Raw genomic sequence first — 17,331 nt, forward strand, 5'->3', positions numbered from 1 at the left:
TTTATTTTCTTTGAGTGGGGCTATTAAGTTTCTATAATGATACCACAGTGACTCATCTAATTCAATCAGACTCTTGAAGTTGATTAGCCTGTTTAACATTTGCTTCTGCGCGGGTCTAGAAGGGTTAATCAGGCCAGGAACTCAGACCTCCGGGTCAGCGTCCCTCTATCAGCATGAAGGACTCAGTGAAGGAAGAGATGAGATTTAAGTCAACTTTTATTCCAGTTTTGACTTGTGTGAGAGTTTTTTTCCCTTATTTTTTTATGCTGCCGTCGCCGTCTATTATTTTTTTTTATTATTATTTTTAGATGATCAATCTCAAATCTTTTTTTATGTTGTTGTTTTTTTTAAGGTCAGACTGATGTGCGCGTTTAACCCTTTCACGCTCAAAGTTGTGCACTTTCACAACGTGTTGACTTTGCCCTCGTTTGACCAGCGCGCGCATGTTGGCATTTAAGAAGAATTGCTAGTCGCACTGCACGTGTCACTTTAACCTGATACATGAGTGAACGCTTTTTTTTCTTTTCACGCCCGTAAATCTCAACTATTACCTTCTCACTATCGATTCATTTAACTGCACTTATCCCAATCAGCACATCTCCACTCCTGTGTTCCAGAGCGTGTGCTTTGTTTTACTAACAATAATGAAGTGATTTAGTCCTTTCTCCCAGCCGGAGCATGGGAAATCGTTAAAGATCCAGCTATTTGTGTGTGATCAGTAAATATTTAGTGCAGGCGACATCCTCTGTCTCGTCTTAATCGATACTGGTCCCGTTGGGCAATGCTATTGTTGTGTGCATGCAGGCTTGCTGAGCATAGAGCCTTTATCCTCTAGCCAAATAGAGAACTACTGCTAATCACACCGAGGAAACTTTTAAACCTAAGAAATAAAAACTGCAGCACGACTTATTTTATTTCTTTATTTTGGGGTGGGGGTTGGGGGGTGTTAATAGCAAATCGGTTGTGTTGGTGTGAAAAATGTTATGCGTGAAAGATGCTCAATTTCTAAACCCAGTGTAGATTTACGCGAGGTTAACTGAGGCTAATTATAATGTCATATAAAGCCCCTTTCTCGTTTTCATTATGCATAACAGAGTGTAGAGATATCGTTTTTATCCGTCTCTTATATTATTATTTGGGTATAATAGGCATATGCACGCATATGTGCCGCCTTTAGGCCTGGTTATAAGACTTAAGTTAAAACTAATTAATAATAATTAAACATAGCAATAATTATTGCTGTTTTCTTGTGCTCCAGTAAAACATTGTGGGTGGTCATTCTCCAACACTATTTTAATTTTGGCAGTATTCATTATAAGTCTTATTTTAGGTATTATTACTTTCCATCTCCACAATTTCTAATATGAGGAATCTCACAAAGCATGCTCGCCACACTTAAAGACAGGTGTTTGTTCTGACTGCACCCCCTCCCTCTCCCCTCAGCAGCCGACACAAAGCAGAGGCGTGCAAGCGCGCTTTGGTCATATTACTAGGAGAGAAAAGGCGCACAGGATCGCAATTCTTCTCATTTCCAGAGGCAGTCAAACGATATTCTGCTCGGACGACTCGTCAACTTATATTTGCAATTTCTCGCTGAGCAACAGCTAACGTGAATCAGTTTCTTGCTTCGGCACTCCAAAGTTTTTGCATGATCAGACACTGCACTCTTTCAATAAACCTCGTGTTTTTTTCCTTTTTCTTTTTCTTGTGTGTCTGAACCCGTCTGTTGAAGAGGACGCTTTGCCAGTTTCAATCTGAGCACTGTGTCGAAAAAGAGAAGACTAAATATATTCTGAATAAGAGAGAAGATGCATCCCGCTACGGACGAATCTGCATATGCATTTGGTAGGTCTGTTACTACACGAATACAGCCTCCTCCTGCCTCGCTATCACTGTCAAATCACTTTATGAATGGGTATTTGCAAACTGGTTGGGTTTATCGTGACCATCATATAAATTAACGTTTGGATAATGAGCAAAAATGACAGAGTCGCGTATTCAATGCGGACTGTAGAAATACGGTATTGTAGCCTATGTTACTGTATGTCTGCAGCAGCCCGTGTCTTTTATTTAACAAATTAGCCTCGCCGCTTAACAAGAAATTGTTTAATTCCGAGCAGGTGAATAAAGCATTGCTTCTTGACAATTTATCCGAACAAAGTGTGCAAAATGTAAAGGCTACTTACCGCGTGAAGCGAAGCTGGATCCTCGGTAAATTGCGGGGTGTTTTTATTTACAGACCCTCCACATTCACGGGATCTGTAAATACAACAAAATGGTCATGCAGACAAAATATAATTGGCTAATTTGTAACACAATTGGTCTAAATACCACAGCTGGGACTGTCTGAAGTGGCAAAAAAAAGAAAAAAAAAGTAAATCCAACTTTGGCAACTGTGAAAGCTTTTTGCCGTCCAAGTCATGTAAAACAGAATTTAAACAAACAGTCATCAGTTTAAAATGGTGCTCGTTAGTTTGGTCGATGCGGTAGACGAGACTGAAGCAGTTTCCGTGTCGGATCGCTCCTCTAAATTGAATCTTGTTTGAAGCGAAAACTTCATACGCTAGGGGGCAGCCATATACTGTAATACATCCTGGGACAATGCATGCTGCCGCCGCCGCCGCTGCTGCTGCTGCTCCTCTATAGACAAACACACAGAGACTAGGTTCATCCGTAGGGCTCCGTGAAGTTTTCTCAGTTCAAGTTTGATAGCCTGCGGGCATAAAGCACACCAGTCTTTAGGCTACCGCTGTTTAAATAGGCTACAAACAAACCTAAAAATTATTAACCACATAGGCAGCGACTCTGAACAACCACTGACCCCGTTACGCATGCACGGCATCCCTTCGCTGTGTTTGTCATCATCACAAACTCTAGATTATCTTTATTGTAAGGCAACATATGACCACAAATGACCACAAACAGCTCTCCTGGTGCTGTTGCTCTGGAAGTGTCTCTTCTTCCACCCTAACATTAATTTGATGGGCCATGGCCTTTTAACCTCAAGTGACATTACAAAAAATGTAGTCACCCATTTAAAGCTGTATAGTCATTTCACGTTCTGGCCACATACGGACGAAACTCAGACTTTCAAGACCCAGATTTGGCCTCTTCTGACCTTGGGGGTTGGGGATATTTGTGGCCATGGTGGGGTTCAGCAGGCTCCAGCGGGGTGTCCATATGATGTCAGTAGCCTATCATAACATTTTTACAAGAGGTGTGGACTGTGATTACTGGTACCTGGTGCGATTAGAAGCACTAATAGGTATACGCCTGTACACATATAGGGAACCTGAGGGAGAAACTCAAACGACATGGCATTATTATTGTCTTGTTCAGCCTGTGGGTTACCATTTTTAGGTGTTTGGCTATAGTAGGCCTACATGTGCATATCCAAAAAACTCCGCACATGTGGTTTTATAATTACAACTTGCATATCCTAAATAACGTTTCAAATCATAATTCAGAGTATCACACAGTCACGGTGCCTTATTTTGCCTCGTTTTTTCTTGTGTGTTTTGTTGAAATGTGCAGTCTGTCTTGTGTGGCAACATAGCCTACATAAAGGATTCAGATAAGGGTAGCCTATAATGGATGGACAGTTTAATTATAATGAGCACAGATCATGTCCAGAAGGTGCACCTGTGTGTCGGGGACAACATCTCCTTTGACATTTAAGCTGGTCATTGGCCTATGGCTACCGGACGCATTGCAACACAATATGAAGCAAACAATTGATTTAAGATTGTTGTGTTTTTTTCCTCGTGGACATTGCTAAGGCTTTGCCGGGCGTGCATGTGAGAATAGTCTGTACTGTTGGCAAATAGAGGGAATTAATTCTCTTTCCGAAAATCGTCTCCTTTTAGGACCAAGCGGCCCTCTCGACCTCCATTCTGGCTCTGGCAAGGTACCAAGTAGCACAAGTGCCGACTAGCCAATGAGGTTGAGGGGGAGGTCCCTGAGCTCTGACCAGTCAAACACACTCTCCTTCCTTATATGGCAGCCGATCTCCATGGTAACGTGTGCTAAGTTGCAGCAGTCGTGTCAAAGTTCACTATATAGAGAGCTCAGTGAGCTGATCAGAGAGAAAGCATTCTGCCAGCCCGGCTCCTACCAATCGCAAATCACTTCCTAACCTCCGCCTTTTTAACATATTTGATCACTTTGATTCTCTGCTCCTTTTTCCTATTATTTTCCAGTCCGCGGAGGAGGTTTGTAGGTTGTGTGATCTGTGTTTTTTTGTTTTTTGTTTTAGTGCTTTCGCTTTTTGGGGGGAAGAGTTGTCTTCATATTTCAGGCTCTCCAAACATTGGCTTCTGCTGCGCGTTTGCTGGCGCTACCTCATAGGAAGAAAAAGGAAGAAGACGCGATTGTTTTCTCCTACTCAGTTGGTGATTTTCTTCAAGACTTGTGCTGGAACTTGATAGTGGCTGCTTCAGTGTGCTCGCCAATTGTTTATGCTGCTGCAGGCTCGGTCTCACCAACCTGATCCATCGTTCACTGACTAGTCCATGCTACCTCGGTTGATTATTTGAATATTTAGACAACCTTTCCTATTGATGAGTGTGCTGGATGGCTGACTGTAAGCGCCCCTGGACTTGGCCTTTAAGCGCAAGGCAGCGACTCAGCTCGCCATCGCATCAGTTTTGAAAAACGTGCCTCGCAACGTCTCCAACAGCAATAATTCGACAGTTTTCGGGAGATCCAGAGTGGATTCAACGTAGGCTAGATTTGGCATTTTGTGTGTCCGCCTGTTAAGCCCAGTTTGCCGCGTTTCCTTGAGACATTATATCCACAGCGACAGCAAAACGGCAGACAAAAAGTTTCTTTACGTTGACTGATAGATATGGCAATGGTAGTGTGGAGAGGCTCCCAGGACGATGTGGCTGACACCCAAGGCACCCTTTCCTCGCAAACCCAAGGAGGACTATCCCTTCCCACCCCTCAACCAGGCCAGTTGAATCTGTCAGGCTCTCAGGGCGCCCCTCCGACCACCCAGACGCCGGTCCAAGGAGCCCCGAACAACACGCAGTCCACGCCGACGAACCAGACGACGCAGCATACGGAGAAACAGTCCCAGCACATTGAATGCGTGGTGTGTGGGGATAAATCCAGTGGCAAACACTACGGCCAGTTTACTTGCGAGGGGTGCAAAAGCTTCTTCAAACGGAGCGTACGACGGAACCTCACTTACACATGCCGTGCCAACAGGAATTGTCCAATCGACCAACACCACCGCAATCAGTGTCAGTACTGCCGCCTCAAAAAATGCCTGAAAGTCGGCATGAGACGGGAAGGTATTAGGACTTTTTGTTTTCTCATTAATATACAGTGTGTGTGTGTTTGTGTCTGAGTGTGTGTGTGTGTGTGTTTGTGTGTGCTTTTGCGTTTGTATGCTTCCAGACAACAGTAAACCATGTTATGTCGCCCCCGTATAGCCTTTTCTGTCTCCCGACTCTTATAAGGCTGTGCGGCTTGAGCACGCCATGGAGCCGCTCTGTGATGTGGTCGAGACGGGGCTCGCCGGGTCTTCCTTTTTAGCGTTTACATGGTCAAATCAAAAATAAGACCCGACCCCCGGCCGTGACTAGAGCTATATATTATATTAAGGTATAGAGCTTATTATTGATACATCTGTGCTCAATAGATGACACAATGTAGCCTCCTGCGCTATTATGGCGAGTGTCGAATCAAGAGATAGCGTATTCAGGCATCTTCCCTGTCTGTCTCGGTCGTTGTGTCTGAAACCGGACATCAGCTTGAATTACGCACACAAAGCCTCCACATAACCCTCAAAAATTGATTAGAATATTAGTCGAAAATAGGTCTGCATGTATGGTGAAACGAGATTAATTGCTAAGTAGGTTAAGGGTTAAACATGCAAGGTCTCCCTTGCCCTCTTTGTGTTCCTTCACAGCCAGCTCATGTTGCTGTTGCCGAATAACATAATTTTAAAGCCAGACATATGCATGGCGTGTGTTAAACGTGTTTAAAGCGCATCTCTGGTGTTTCAGTACATGGTTTCCCTCGCTACATCCAGTCTTATTATACATTCAACCTGCTTTAAAAAAAACTCCTATGCAATAACATGATGTTGTCTATGTGTGTATGTATGTGTGTGTGTGTGTGTGTACGTGTGTGTGTTTTGATGTTATATAGCAAACATGTTTTGTGTATTTTATCAATTTATAAAAGTGTTTGATTATTGAATATTTTTTTGCAATATTTATAAAAAGGTATAACTATGTAACAATAGTCTTATTGCTCAGTTAGTGTGTGAAAATTTGTAGAATTCAGGCTTCAATATCTGTAGTTTCTCTTTTTACTGCAGCGGTGCAAAGGGGACGGGTGCCACCCACACAGCCACACCATGGTCAGTTCGCCTTGACAAATGGAGACCCGCTGCACTGCCATTCCTACTTATCCGGATATATCTCTCTTCTGTTGAGAGCGGAGCCCTACCCGACGTCCCGGTATGGCAGTCAGTGCATGCAGCCCAACAACATCATGGGCATCGAGAACATTTGTGAACTAGCGGCCAGGATGCTCTTCAGCGCCGTGGAGTGGGCCAGGAATATTCCCTTCTTTCCAGACCTTCAGATCACCGACCAGGTGGCTCTGCTGAGGTTGACGTGGAGTGAGTTATTTGTGCTCAACGCGGCGCAGTGCTCCATGCCCCTGCATGTGGCTCCTCTCCTGGCGGCGGCTGGCCTTCACGCCTCCCCCATGTCTGCGGACAGAGTGGTGGCCTTTATGGACCACATTAGGATCTTCCAGGAACAAGTGGAAAAGCTGAAAGCATTGCACGTTGACTCTGCCGAATATAGCTGCTTAAAGGCAATTGTGCTCTTCACCACAGGTAAGACAATAGACGGGCACACTCCAAGTTCACCCTGTGTGATTGTCACTATAACATGCACACTGACATCAGCCAAAATCAGCCAACGCTGACCCAAATATATATATCTGCACAGGCTAAGGCTTGTTGCGTGTCTTAGACGAACATCCATATTCATTCATTGTGCCTTCATGGTCAGGGGCTAAATTATAATACCACTTGATTAATCAACTGATTCATCAGACACATCCGCACAGGGCTAAACTGGAAATCGCGTCATGACCACGCAAGATATTTTTTAATTAAATTGACATTAACGCAGAGGAAGGTGCAGCCAGATTTAAACATTATAACACGATATCCAGTAAAGTAATGAGTGATAACTTCACAATAATTGATTTACGATCTAGATGTTCTTATAGTTTTTGGAGGATCCAATGGCCTGCAGACGATTTGCTTAACTTTGATTTTGTATCCGCCATTTATCAATGTATGTATACCACACGTCTTGTTTGTAGGAGATGACAGATATAAATGATGTCAGGCTCCGAGGGGGAGGGGAATAGAAAAAGAAAGACAAGCCTAATGTCCCATTTGCACACAGTAAAAGCAAAGCGCAGGTTTCAAAGCTCTCCTGTCATTTAGGGTATAGACGTGTCCGAGAGGAAAACACGTATAGGAGCCATGCACACCCTGTAATTGCAAATATTTTTGGTGTGTTACAGTATTGTGCTATATGGAGCAGTGACAAGAGGGGCGGCTTTCATTTTTATTTGCAGAAATATTCTCTCCGCCTAGCAGGATTCAAGGCGTCTCTGGACATGTTCCAGAAGTAGGTCATGACCCAAACCTCCCTGCTATTTTGTTACATTACCTGCACCGTTAAGAGGAGGGGGGGGGGGGGGGGGGGGTAAAAAAAAATACGTGTGGAAGAGATTTACAAGGGTTCACCGCATAGTGAATGCATGTCTTTGATATGATATCATACCTTCAAGCCATCAGCCTCTGTATTTCATTTAGCTCCACCAGCCCATTATTGTTTTCTGGTGACTTTTTAGCCTATTAGGGAAAAATAAAATAAATCAGATAATTCAATTTTACTATAAAGCCTTTAAGGGACCATGATGACTTAATTTGTCTTCTCCATACCTGAGTCCCGAAGGCTTGAACCTGAGCTGTGTGTTGTAGCTTGAATGACACGCCTTTGCTACTTTGGCGGTTTGGTTGTTGTCATGCGTAAACTTTACAATCTTACCCAATGCGCGTAAAAGCTTTTTATTTAATTTTTTAATTTTTTTGGCACACAACAAGCTGCCGCCCACATGCACTAGTATAGATAGTGATTATGCGTCTCTGGTGGTATAGCATGACGGCAGCTCCGTAGGCTATGGTCCCTTTTTTCCAAGCTAAATCTCTGCTCACTAAAGGTCATAGGTCTCCGTGTCTTTCCCTCTCTCCCTCCCCCTCCTCTCCTCCTCGCTCTGCCTCTGCTTGTGAAAGACAAGGCCCATCTGAAACACAGTCTTTGCTTATGAATATGCTTAATTATTTAGTTCACTTTAAAGTGCCTTTATCGAGGGAAATAACCGAGTAATAATGGCGATAAAATGAGGAGCACCGAGTGGATATAGTGGGAAAGCAACACTCAAAATTTCACCTGCTTCTTGACTGTGGCAGATTCAAGAGTTCACGTTTTATTTTATTCATACTCATTCATGTATTAAATATAATATAAAAATATTATAATTTTTAAAGCAACGGAACTTGCCATCACAGTGTAGAGCTATATATATATCTCTCTGTGGTGTGGAAATTATTCGTCCAGCGCAATGTTATTATTATGATTTCAAACCATTATTAAATAACTCCCATACACTGAAAAATATGTACACTGGTTATTAATGAAAACAAGCCTCGAGACAAATAAGCCCCACTTTTGCATATAATGAGATTAGAATGATTTCCTTAAAAAAATCGCTTTTTCAAATAAATGTGACAGGCTATCAATTTCCGTCAGTTTATAACCACAGCCGGAAAGAAAGTCTCCTAGCGAGAGAAACACTTTAGGTTACACTTTGTTAATGTTTATTTGCTTTCCCCCTCCCTCTCAGATGCTTGTGGCCTCTCAGATGTGGCCCATGTGGAAAGTTTGCAGGAGAAGTCCCAGTGCGCCCTGGAGGAATATGTCCGGAGCCAGTATCCCAACCAGCCAACACGGTTTGGGAAGTTGTTACTCCGCTTGCCTTCTCTCCGCACAGTCTCCTCCTCGGTCATAGAACAGTTATTTTTCGTCCGATTGGTAGGTAAAACCCCCATTGAAACTCTCATCAGGGATATGTTGCTGTCGGGGAGCAGTTTTAACTGGCCTTACATGTCAATTCAGTAAACCAAGAAGGAGACGAACTAACAAAAAGTGGGGTTGGGGGACTGCGAGACAACAATGATTATAGCTGCTTTTTGTGGAAGGAATAAAAAACCAGCCGGCTGTTACACGGGGCTGGCTTTCATGAAGAAAGACATTGAAGTAAAAGACTGTGAATTCCCCCCTACTCCAAAACAAATTGAGACATCCACTGAACTTTCAAAATGGCAGATACAAACTCACGCAGAAACAACCTGCTTCCATTCATTTTTTTAATGAAAGAAGAAAATGAGGAAAAAAGGAAAGGGGATTTTGTTGATCCTTATAAGGAAAATTTGAGTATTAAGTGCATTCAAAAATGATAATTTGGGTAAAATGAAAAAAAATGGAGAAAGGGAAAAATACGAAACGTGAATTTTTCCTTTCTCAAATGACTTGTCCTGTGCCCATGTATAGCTGTGTTTTGTACTTTCTTTGTTCCTCCTTTCTGGTTCCAAACCGGCCTATGTGATTTCTGTAGTCAGGTGGTGTTATTTTCTAAGACAATGATTTATTTTGAAAAGGTGAAATAATGTTAAAAAAAGTTCTAAAAAGAATTAAAACCACAGCAATAGGAGAATAGGCTCACTATCTAGGCTTAATGCTGCAAGCGCACTTATATTCTTAGGATGACCAATACCATCTGGGAAAAGGGAGTTTTTTGTTTGTTTGTTTTTTTGGAGTTCATTTTCAACTTTATGACCCAGTGGAAACATTAAGCTCTTTAATAATATGAAGTTACAGTATCCACTTTGTTTTTTGAAATTATTTCCGAACAGTTTCCCCTTCATTTCATCCAGTTATTTGACATTAGTTCCCCTAAATTGGATACCATCAAAGAAATTAAAATAAATAAATACATTAAAATCCTACATGTTGCCTGTTAGATAGGCACCTGAGACCGGTCGCTCTAAATGCGTTATATGAGCATGTTAGGGGGTCACAGTGGCTCAAACTGCACTGAAAGCAAAACTGACTTGTGAAAAAAAAAAAAAAAAATTGAAGAGGTCAAAGGGTCATTAAAGTTTGAAGCCTAGCCAGAGTGTTTAATAGCAGTATTATTAAAGCGTCCCTGAAATGTCACCCTTTATTCACTTCAAGCATTAAGTGCCTGACAAGCATGATGTGATTTCTTATCAAAACGTTGTTAAAGTAGGACATTTTGGGGGGAACACAATTAGATTAAAAACGTTGGTCGTGTGTTTTGAGCTCTTAAAAAAATACACTGATTGGAGGCAGTATTCTTGTAAATATAGGTCAATTCATTTCAACGAGTGTTTCCTTTATACAAAGTATATGTGATTAAGAACATCTGTGGTTGCCATTTTTTTCTCGGTAATACTACGTCTTCAAAATTGAGTGGCAGACTTAGCTAGTAGCACTGAAGTTATGTTTTTAATGTATATACATATTACTACAAATGTTTTCTTTTTTTCATGTATATTTAGACTGTGAATGCATGGCCACAGGTCGCTAACCTATTTTACCTTTGATATATAAATGTAAATGTTTTCTCTCTTTTTTGACTGTATAGATATAATCTGTGCATTCAGTACACTAGCCCTTGTATTTAAAGAAACAAAAAAAAGAAAAAAGAAAGTAAACAACGTTCATTATTAGGCTACAGACTTAAAACAGGGTGAGCAGGTTTTGGGGAAAAAAGGAGCTGATATTTTAACTTAAGTGTTATTGCTCCTTTGGTCTTTTGACAGGTGCCGTGGTGTGTGTGAGCGTGTGTGTGCGCGCGTGGGCGAGAGCTTGTGTGCGTGCGTGTGTGTATTTGGAAGCTAGCAATTTTTGTCCTTGTTTTGTGGCTTTCTTCAACGCACACACAAAAAAACACCATGTTGTGGTTGAATTAAAAGGGATCACTGATTGACACTGATCTTTGGCTGTTCGTGGCCACATATGGACCAGAGAATGATACATGATTGTAATTATGAACAGTTTAAACTGACCCACGTTTTTATATAAATATATAAAAATATATGACTGCAGGGTATTGATAACGTATAGATACTTTTTTTTATGATTATTATTATTATTAATTGCAAGTGATATATGTGAGTGTGTGTGAAAGTTTATAGTTGAACACAATTCTTGTTTGTTTGTGTTAGCTTATTGTAAACAAGCATTCTGCTGTAAATTTGTTCTTGGTATTAAATTATAATTTATGAATTTGAAAACAAGTTTTTCCATGTTTTTTTTACTTGCCCCAACGTGCGTGTGAACTTCTCCTTGTCTGTGCATGGTCGGTTGGAGTGTGTGTGTGTGTGTGAGTGGGGGGGGGGGGGGGGTGAAGGGTGTCTGTGTGTGGGTTGGGGGGTGAGGGTTGAGGGTTGAGGCGGGGGACTGGAGTCAATTTGCTGTGGCAGGATGTTGCCCTATTGGCCCAAGATAGTGATTAATGAATTACAAAATAATCAATCAATCAGAAACAAGCCGGCTCAAAGTCATCACTTGTTTGCCAACAGTTTATGAAGTTTTATACAAAAATTACGATCAATGGCCTCATTGAGCCTACTAGAAAATAACGCATTGACGGTTTACGTCTGGTAAACTTCAGACATAGGATAGCCTACAGCGTAATAAAGCGCCCAGCCTAAACAGATAGCAACATTTCATACCAGCATGGACCACCCCCCCTCCCCCATACGGGTCATGGGCCGTACGATGCAGCAATACACAGCCCAACTTCCCTACCGCTTTATTCGCGGGAAACAGCTTCACCTTTCGAACGCTCACATACATACTGACGGGTTGAATTCACCCAGTCTGCACCAAATAGAATCAACCAAACACAATACAAATAACGGTAGCCTACGCCTATATTGAATTTTTTTTCTTAAAATCTAATTGCTTTCTGTTGATATAAGCTACTGTTTTTTTGTCTGGTGTCATCACGAGCTTCACTAACACATTAAGCACATACCTTTGATCTTTTACTTGTAAATGTTTGAATATCCAATAGTAGATGTGATGGGCTTCAACGCCAATTATTTACCAGCGTACTTTTGTGATGATATACACCTTTGGCCTATCAGTCATTATTAGTTGTATTGGCTTAGATGAGAGTTAGGCCTGAAATAGAATTAGCCTTGCTGTATACAGGCTTAATAAGGATGGGTATGGAAGCCAACTTCGCCACGCTTACTGCTGCTGCTGTGTGCGTGTGTGTGTGTGTGTGTGTGTGTGTGTGTGTGTGTGTGTGTGTGTGTGTGTGTGTGTGGGGGGGGGTGTTGTTGCTGTTGATAATGATGATTATGATGTGATGCTGATGGTCTTCCATCCTCGCTGAAAGTGCTATTCATCCATACAGTGATCGTAATGTTTCCACTGCTTGTCCAACCAAACTGTCTCTGAGGTATACACTGAGGCCAATCTAAAGCCCTAGATTGATAATGAAGGGTGGCCATCACACAGCACACCATCACCACTGAGCCAATATGATTTCATTGGACCAAGTAGGCTATTTACAGTACAGCCATCAACAACACAAAACTCACTCTGCCATCCAAAACGCACACTGAATGCGCCCGGAAATTTCAAATGTAGCTTCAGAATAGCTTTGGACGGGTTCGGATCTTGACACCGACCGGGCTGATTTCAGTTGACGTAGCGTGATGTATACCTAGGCCTATGCTGGACTCTATAATTTGAACTTCTGATCATTTATTAACATCGTAGGCTACAAAAAAACTAATGAGGTGTAGCTCGCCGCGACGTCACTTTTATTTACGTCTGTGTGACGTGAGAACTTCTTGACACACTAGCTGGTAGCCCTATACCAATACCCCCCACCCATCCCACCCCAACCATAACATGCTACAGGCTGCAGAAGATGCTGCGGGGCCGGGGCGTGCGTGTGTGTGTGTGTGTGTGTGTGGAGCTATTTGTTTAATGAGATAAAAAAAAATATGGTTTGCACTCTCGCTCTGTATATTTCACACACATGCACGCCCGCACAGTTAAGCGACAAATATGCACATTATTTGCACCTTGGCACTATCACTATGACAAATTAGCCCATGCAGCATGCGCTTTATTGCACACATAGCCTATAGGCTGAGGCCCCGCAGCTCATTTACAATGTATCATATGATATGAGTCAAACGTTTAGCAAGATGGGGCACCTGTTCTTGATGTTAATCCATGGCATTTAAAGAAACTAAATTATCATAATGCTTATTATTATTATTATTATTATTATTATTATTATTATTATTATTATTATTGCCATTTCTGCTCTACCCAATTATCAATTGTCCACAAAATGGTGTTTAAGGCTGAATCAGCATGTGTTTTATGTCTTTAAAAAAGTATTTATTTAATTTTTTTTACCTTTTTTCTGAACATTCTTCCACATTCCATTTTGCCATTAAAATACATTGCCTTTCGCTTCTACTCGGTTCACAAGGCTTCCTGCATTGTGCCCATAAATGTAAGAAAATTGTGCCATCTACCCGCTATCCCTGGAACTGTAGCTCCGAGACCTCGGAGACCTCGGTTCTCTTTTAACACAAAAGGGAATAGCGACCAGCGCCGCACACGCAGGCGCCTCTTTGCACAACCAAGACAGCAGCTGCCGACTGCTATTAGGCTGTAACTTTACAAGTAATGTGCGTTTGAGCACCTGTCATCCACCCTGTATCCCACTGCGTCTCTCTGTGAATGGAGGAGGTGGTGTACGGCCACTGGCCACCTCTGCCTGCCTGGAGAGTGCACATCTGATGTTGTAGTTTCTAACATCATGAGGAACAGGGATTTACGTACAATGTCAAGAATCTATTTGGGAGATTTCATTTCTTGTAATAAAATAGAATAACATCAGGGGATAACCCTGGATCTTTTTCTTTTTCACACTGTTGCACATCGTATGTGACCCACGGCTATAATGTATAAGCTGAACCAAAAAATATTATCGTGTTGTTGACGACATCCACGCTTTGCATCCATTGGTATTAGGTATACCAGGGTTTGGATGTTGTAGAAAATATTATAGACAGTGCTTTCAGGTCCACGGGGACCACCTCGTCCGCTTAGGAAATCTAGAGATCATAGGCTATCGCCCATTTTATACAATAATACTAGCACTGGATTTGTTCTACTTAACCAAACCTTTCCTCTTTATGGAGTTTTCATTTCATGGTTAGCAAGAAAATAAAAGATTTGAAGAAGAAAAAGAAATAAAATAAAATAAAAACACTACCAGTCTTTGAAAAGGGGCACAGCGCTGTGTGTTGAAAGTGAAGATAAAGACAACTGCAGCAAGAGTGTGAATATACCCCATAGTGAATTTCCCCTTATTTTCAGAAGGCTATTTCAGTTTTCTATTTCAACCCAAACGCACCCACACAGTGAGCGCGTATCAATGCCAGTGGAGCAGCCGACATTCATGAAGTGAATATTGCATGCGAAATAAATCCAATCGCAGGCTACTATTTTGCTACTGAGTAAACATGACTGGCGCTTACAGTCAATTATATATTTAAAGTATTCATATGACTAAACTCTCCTGGTAAAAGCTGGACGCTGGGTGGGAATCAAATAACGATAAAGCCAGTCGTGCTTTAAAGCAGGGAGACAGGACCTTTTTAAAGCGCACAGTTTGATTTGTTTTAATGTACACGATCACACAGAGGGAGGACCAAGATGAGCGGTGAGCCGGAGGGATGATTTGAAGAGACCACAAACACTCTCCTGGATATTAGACAGCCCCCCTCCTCAGCCTCCCAAACCCTAACGCATTATTTCATCAGGGCTACTTCATAGGTATTGATCGAAATAGGCCTACATCTTGTATTGATTTGTTACTCGGGGTACATATACTTTATTAAGATCCCCATTAGGTGCACCGCAGTGATTGTCAGTCTAGGGGTTGCAGTAGTAATGTTACAGGCTCGTCTCTCTAAAGGTAGTTTTGAGAAAGAGTCTGAATGTGACTACAACTCATACTTTACGCATGCATTACAACGTTGGAGCTCTGCACGTGCGTGTGTTTCTTTTTCGTTGGGGCACCTTGGTGGGTGTCTTAGTTAGCCTACTGAGAAATGGCTGGTCGAGTCAACTTAATTGTGAATGTCAGCTGCGCAGGCCTGTTTGCTCAACTGCACCCCTTGCACATATATGTGCTTAGGTGTGTGTGTGTGTGTGTGTGTGTGTGTGTGCGTGCGCGCAACTCCAGCCACATTTTGATGATGAGGATGCTTATTGCTTCTGTGATGATGGTACTATTGAAGACATTGGACAGTAGCTTATGCCGCTGTAAAATACTGCTTTACTGTAAATTACTCAAATAAGTGCTAAATGGTTAATCAATGTTGCATTAATTGCTGCCTCGCTCGTGTCACTGCTCAATACGGCTCTGTACTCACCCGCCGCCGGTGGAGACGGTTTCTATTTCCTTCCCTGTAAATGCTCTTTCTCTCTCTCTCTGTGTGTGTGTGTGTGTGTGTTCGCCGAAACTTCAAACACTTTGCAAAGCTCCCTCAAACTGTGAAATTAATTTGGCGTAATTCTGGTCGATGCTGGTGGTAGATTTAAAAAACAAAAACAAAAAATCACACCCTGCGCGTTATTTCTTGCCAGTCTTCATCACCACCACCACCACCACCATCATCATTATCTCTATTATTATCATTATCATCATCATAATTTCAACCACCAACTCCAATAGCCCACATGCTCACATATTCCACAGGTGAAACAAGGCAAATTAAACATATTCTGATTTTTCCTGTACATGAACAGAAAACTCATATGGTAGAATTCCATGTTTTTTAATCTGAACTCTTTACATTAAATACAGACCCAAGTTTAGTTGTGCACATGGTGTTTATTTAGATGATATTGAGAGCGAACAACGGACGCATAAAAAACACAAAGGCCTGCAGTTAAACATTTACTTGTACATATATTTACTACATTTTACGCATGCATTTATAGTCGCGGTAATATGACTGACAAACTTTAATTGTTGTTGGATTTTAACTTTTCTCGATAAAAGAAGAAAACAAATCTTAATATTGCATTGACCATGTTAAAATAAAGGCCAAATAAATACTGCAAAACTTTATTTATGACCCTACATTCAGAAGGAAATCTTCACAGCTCCAGTAATGCTGGATTTTCTGCGGTTCCCCTTCAAATTTAGAACAATGTAACAGATTGTTGCAGAAACCGCCCCCATAATATCAACAGTGCGTTTTTCGTTCTTTCGTGTTCAAGTCAACCTAACAATGCTTTATAAAGACATTACGAGTGAGAACGACTCTTCTCGTGCCATAAAGTCCGGGCTCCCGCACCTTTTTCCTTTTCATGTGAAGAACACCCCGGAAGAAACGCGCTGCGGCCCCCTTTGATGAGATTTTTTTTTCTGACATAGGGACCAACATCTGACATTTTCTGTGGCTGTGTTGGGATTTTGTATCATACACACTGTCCATAAACGACAGATAGCAGCAGAGAAGCTGAAATCCAGGATCGCCCAATTTTATAGCCTGTCAATGTGCAACTGCAAACCAATCATGACCCACAAGAGACTTTCAATGACTCCTCTGATATTTTTTTTCTTTTCTGAGGGGGCTATTTATCTCCCCCGGTGACCCACGGGCGTCCCGGGACCTCCGATTGGGGACCAGGGTATATGTTTGACTGTGATAATTTTTGTTGAATTAGATTACAGTGACACGACAGTACTTCTCTGGTTGCTCCCCCCCTCCCCCCTCCTCCTCACTGACCTCCGCAGGTCCCGGCCCCCCAGCACTAATGAACAGCGATAACACATAGAACTGGTGGCCGCCAAAAGACAGCAGCATGCAGGCTGTTGTCATAGCTGGCCACGCACACAGAAATCGGTCAACCTTATGAGGGGACAAATCTTCATGGAGGGTCTCAGCAGAAAAAAAAGAAAAGGAGGAAAAACATAAAATAATAATAATGGGAAAGGAATATCTGACCACAACAGCGAGATGGCGCTATTCTGCACGTTTAACCTCAACTGTGCTCCCGTGCTCCGGCTGGCTATGTCTAACTAGGTTTTGTTTTTGATTTTTTTTCTTTCCTTTTTCCTGCGAAATGGTTCTAATCTAAA

The 17,331-nt window shown here is 42.0% G+C and overlaps 1 protein-coding gene across 2 annotated transcripts; it reads left to right on the top strand.

The window, feature by feature from the left end:
* The first annotated feature begins 4,744 nt into the window (after positions 1 to 4,744).
* On the top strand, positions 4,745 to 11,294 carry nr2f2 (nuclear receptor subfamily 2, group F, member 2). 2 transcript variants are annotated; one of them, XM_080027151.1, is made up of 3 exons: positions 4,745 to 5,297; positions 6,314 to 6,859; positions 8,950 to 11,294. In XM_080027151.1, the coding sequence occupies exons 1-3, from the start codon at positions 4,847 to 4,849 to the stop codon at positions 9,222 to 9,224; spliced, it is 1,272 nt and encodes a 423-aa protein (XP_079883277.1). In that variant the 5' UTR covers positions 4,745 to 4,846; the 3' UTR covers positions 9,225 to 11,294. The 2 variants fall into 2 exon arrangements, with proteins under 2 accessions (XP_079883277.1, XP_079883278.1); XM_080027152.1 differs by having other exon boundaries at positions 6,332 to 6,859.
* The last annotated feature ends 6,037 nt before the right edge of the window (positions 11,295 to 17,331 follow it).

The sequence above is a fragment of the Ammodytes marinus genome, assembly GCF_949987685.1.
Source record: "Ammodytes marinus genome assembly, chromosome: 5".
NCBI lineage: Eukaryota > Metazoa > Chordata > Actinopteri > Uranoscopiformes > Ammodytidae > Ammodytes > Ammodytes marinus.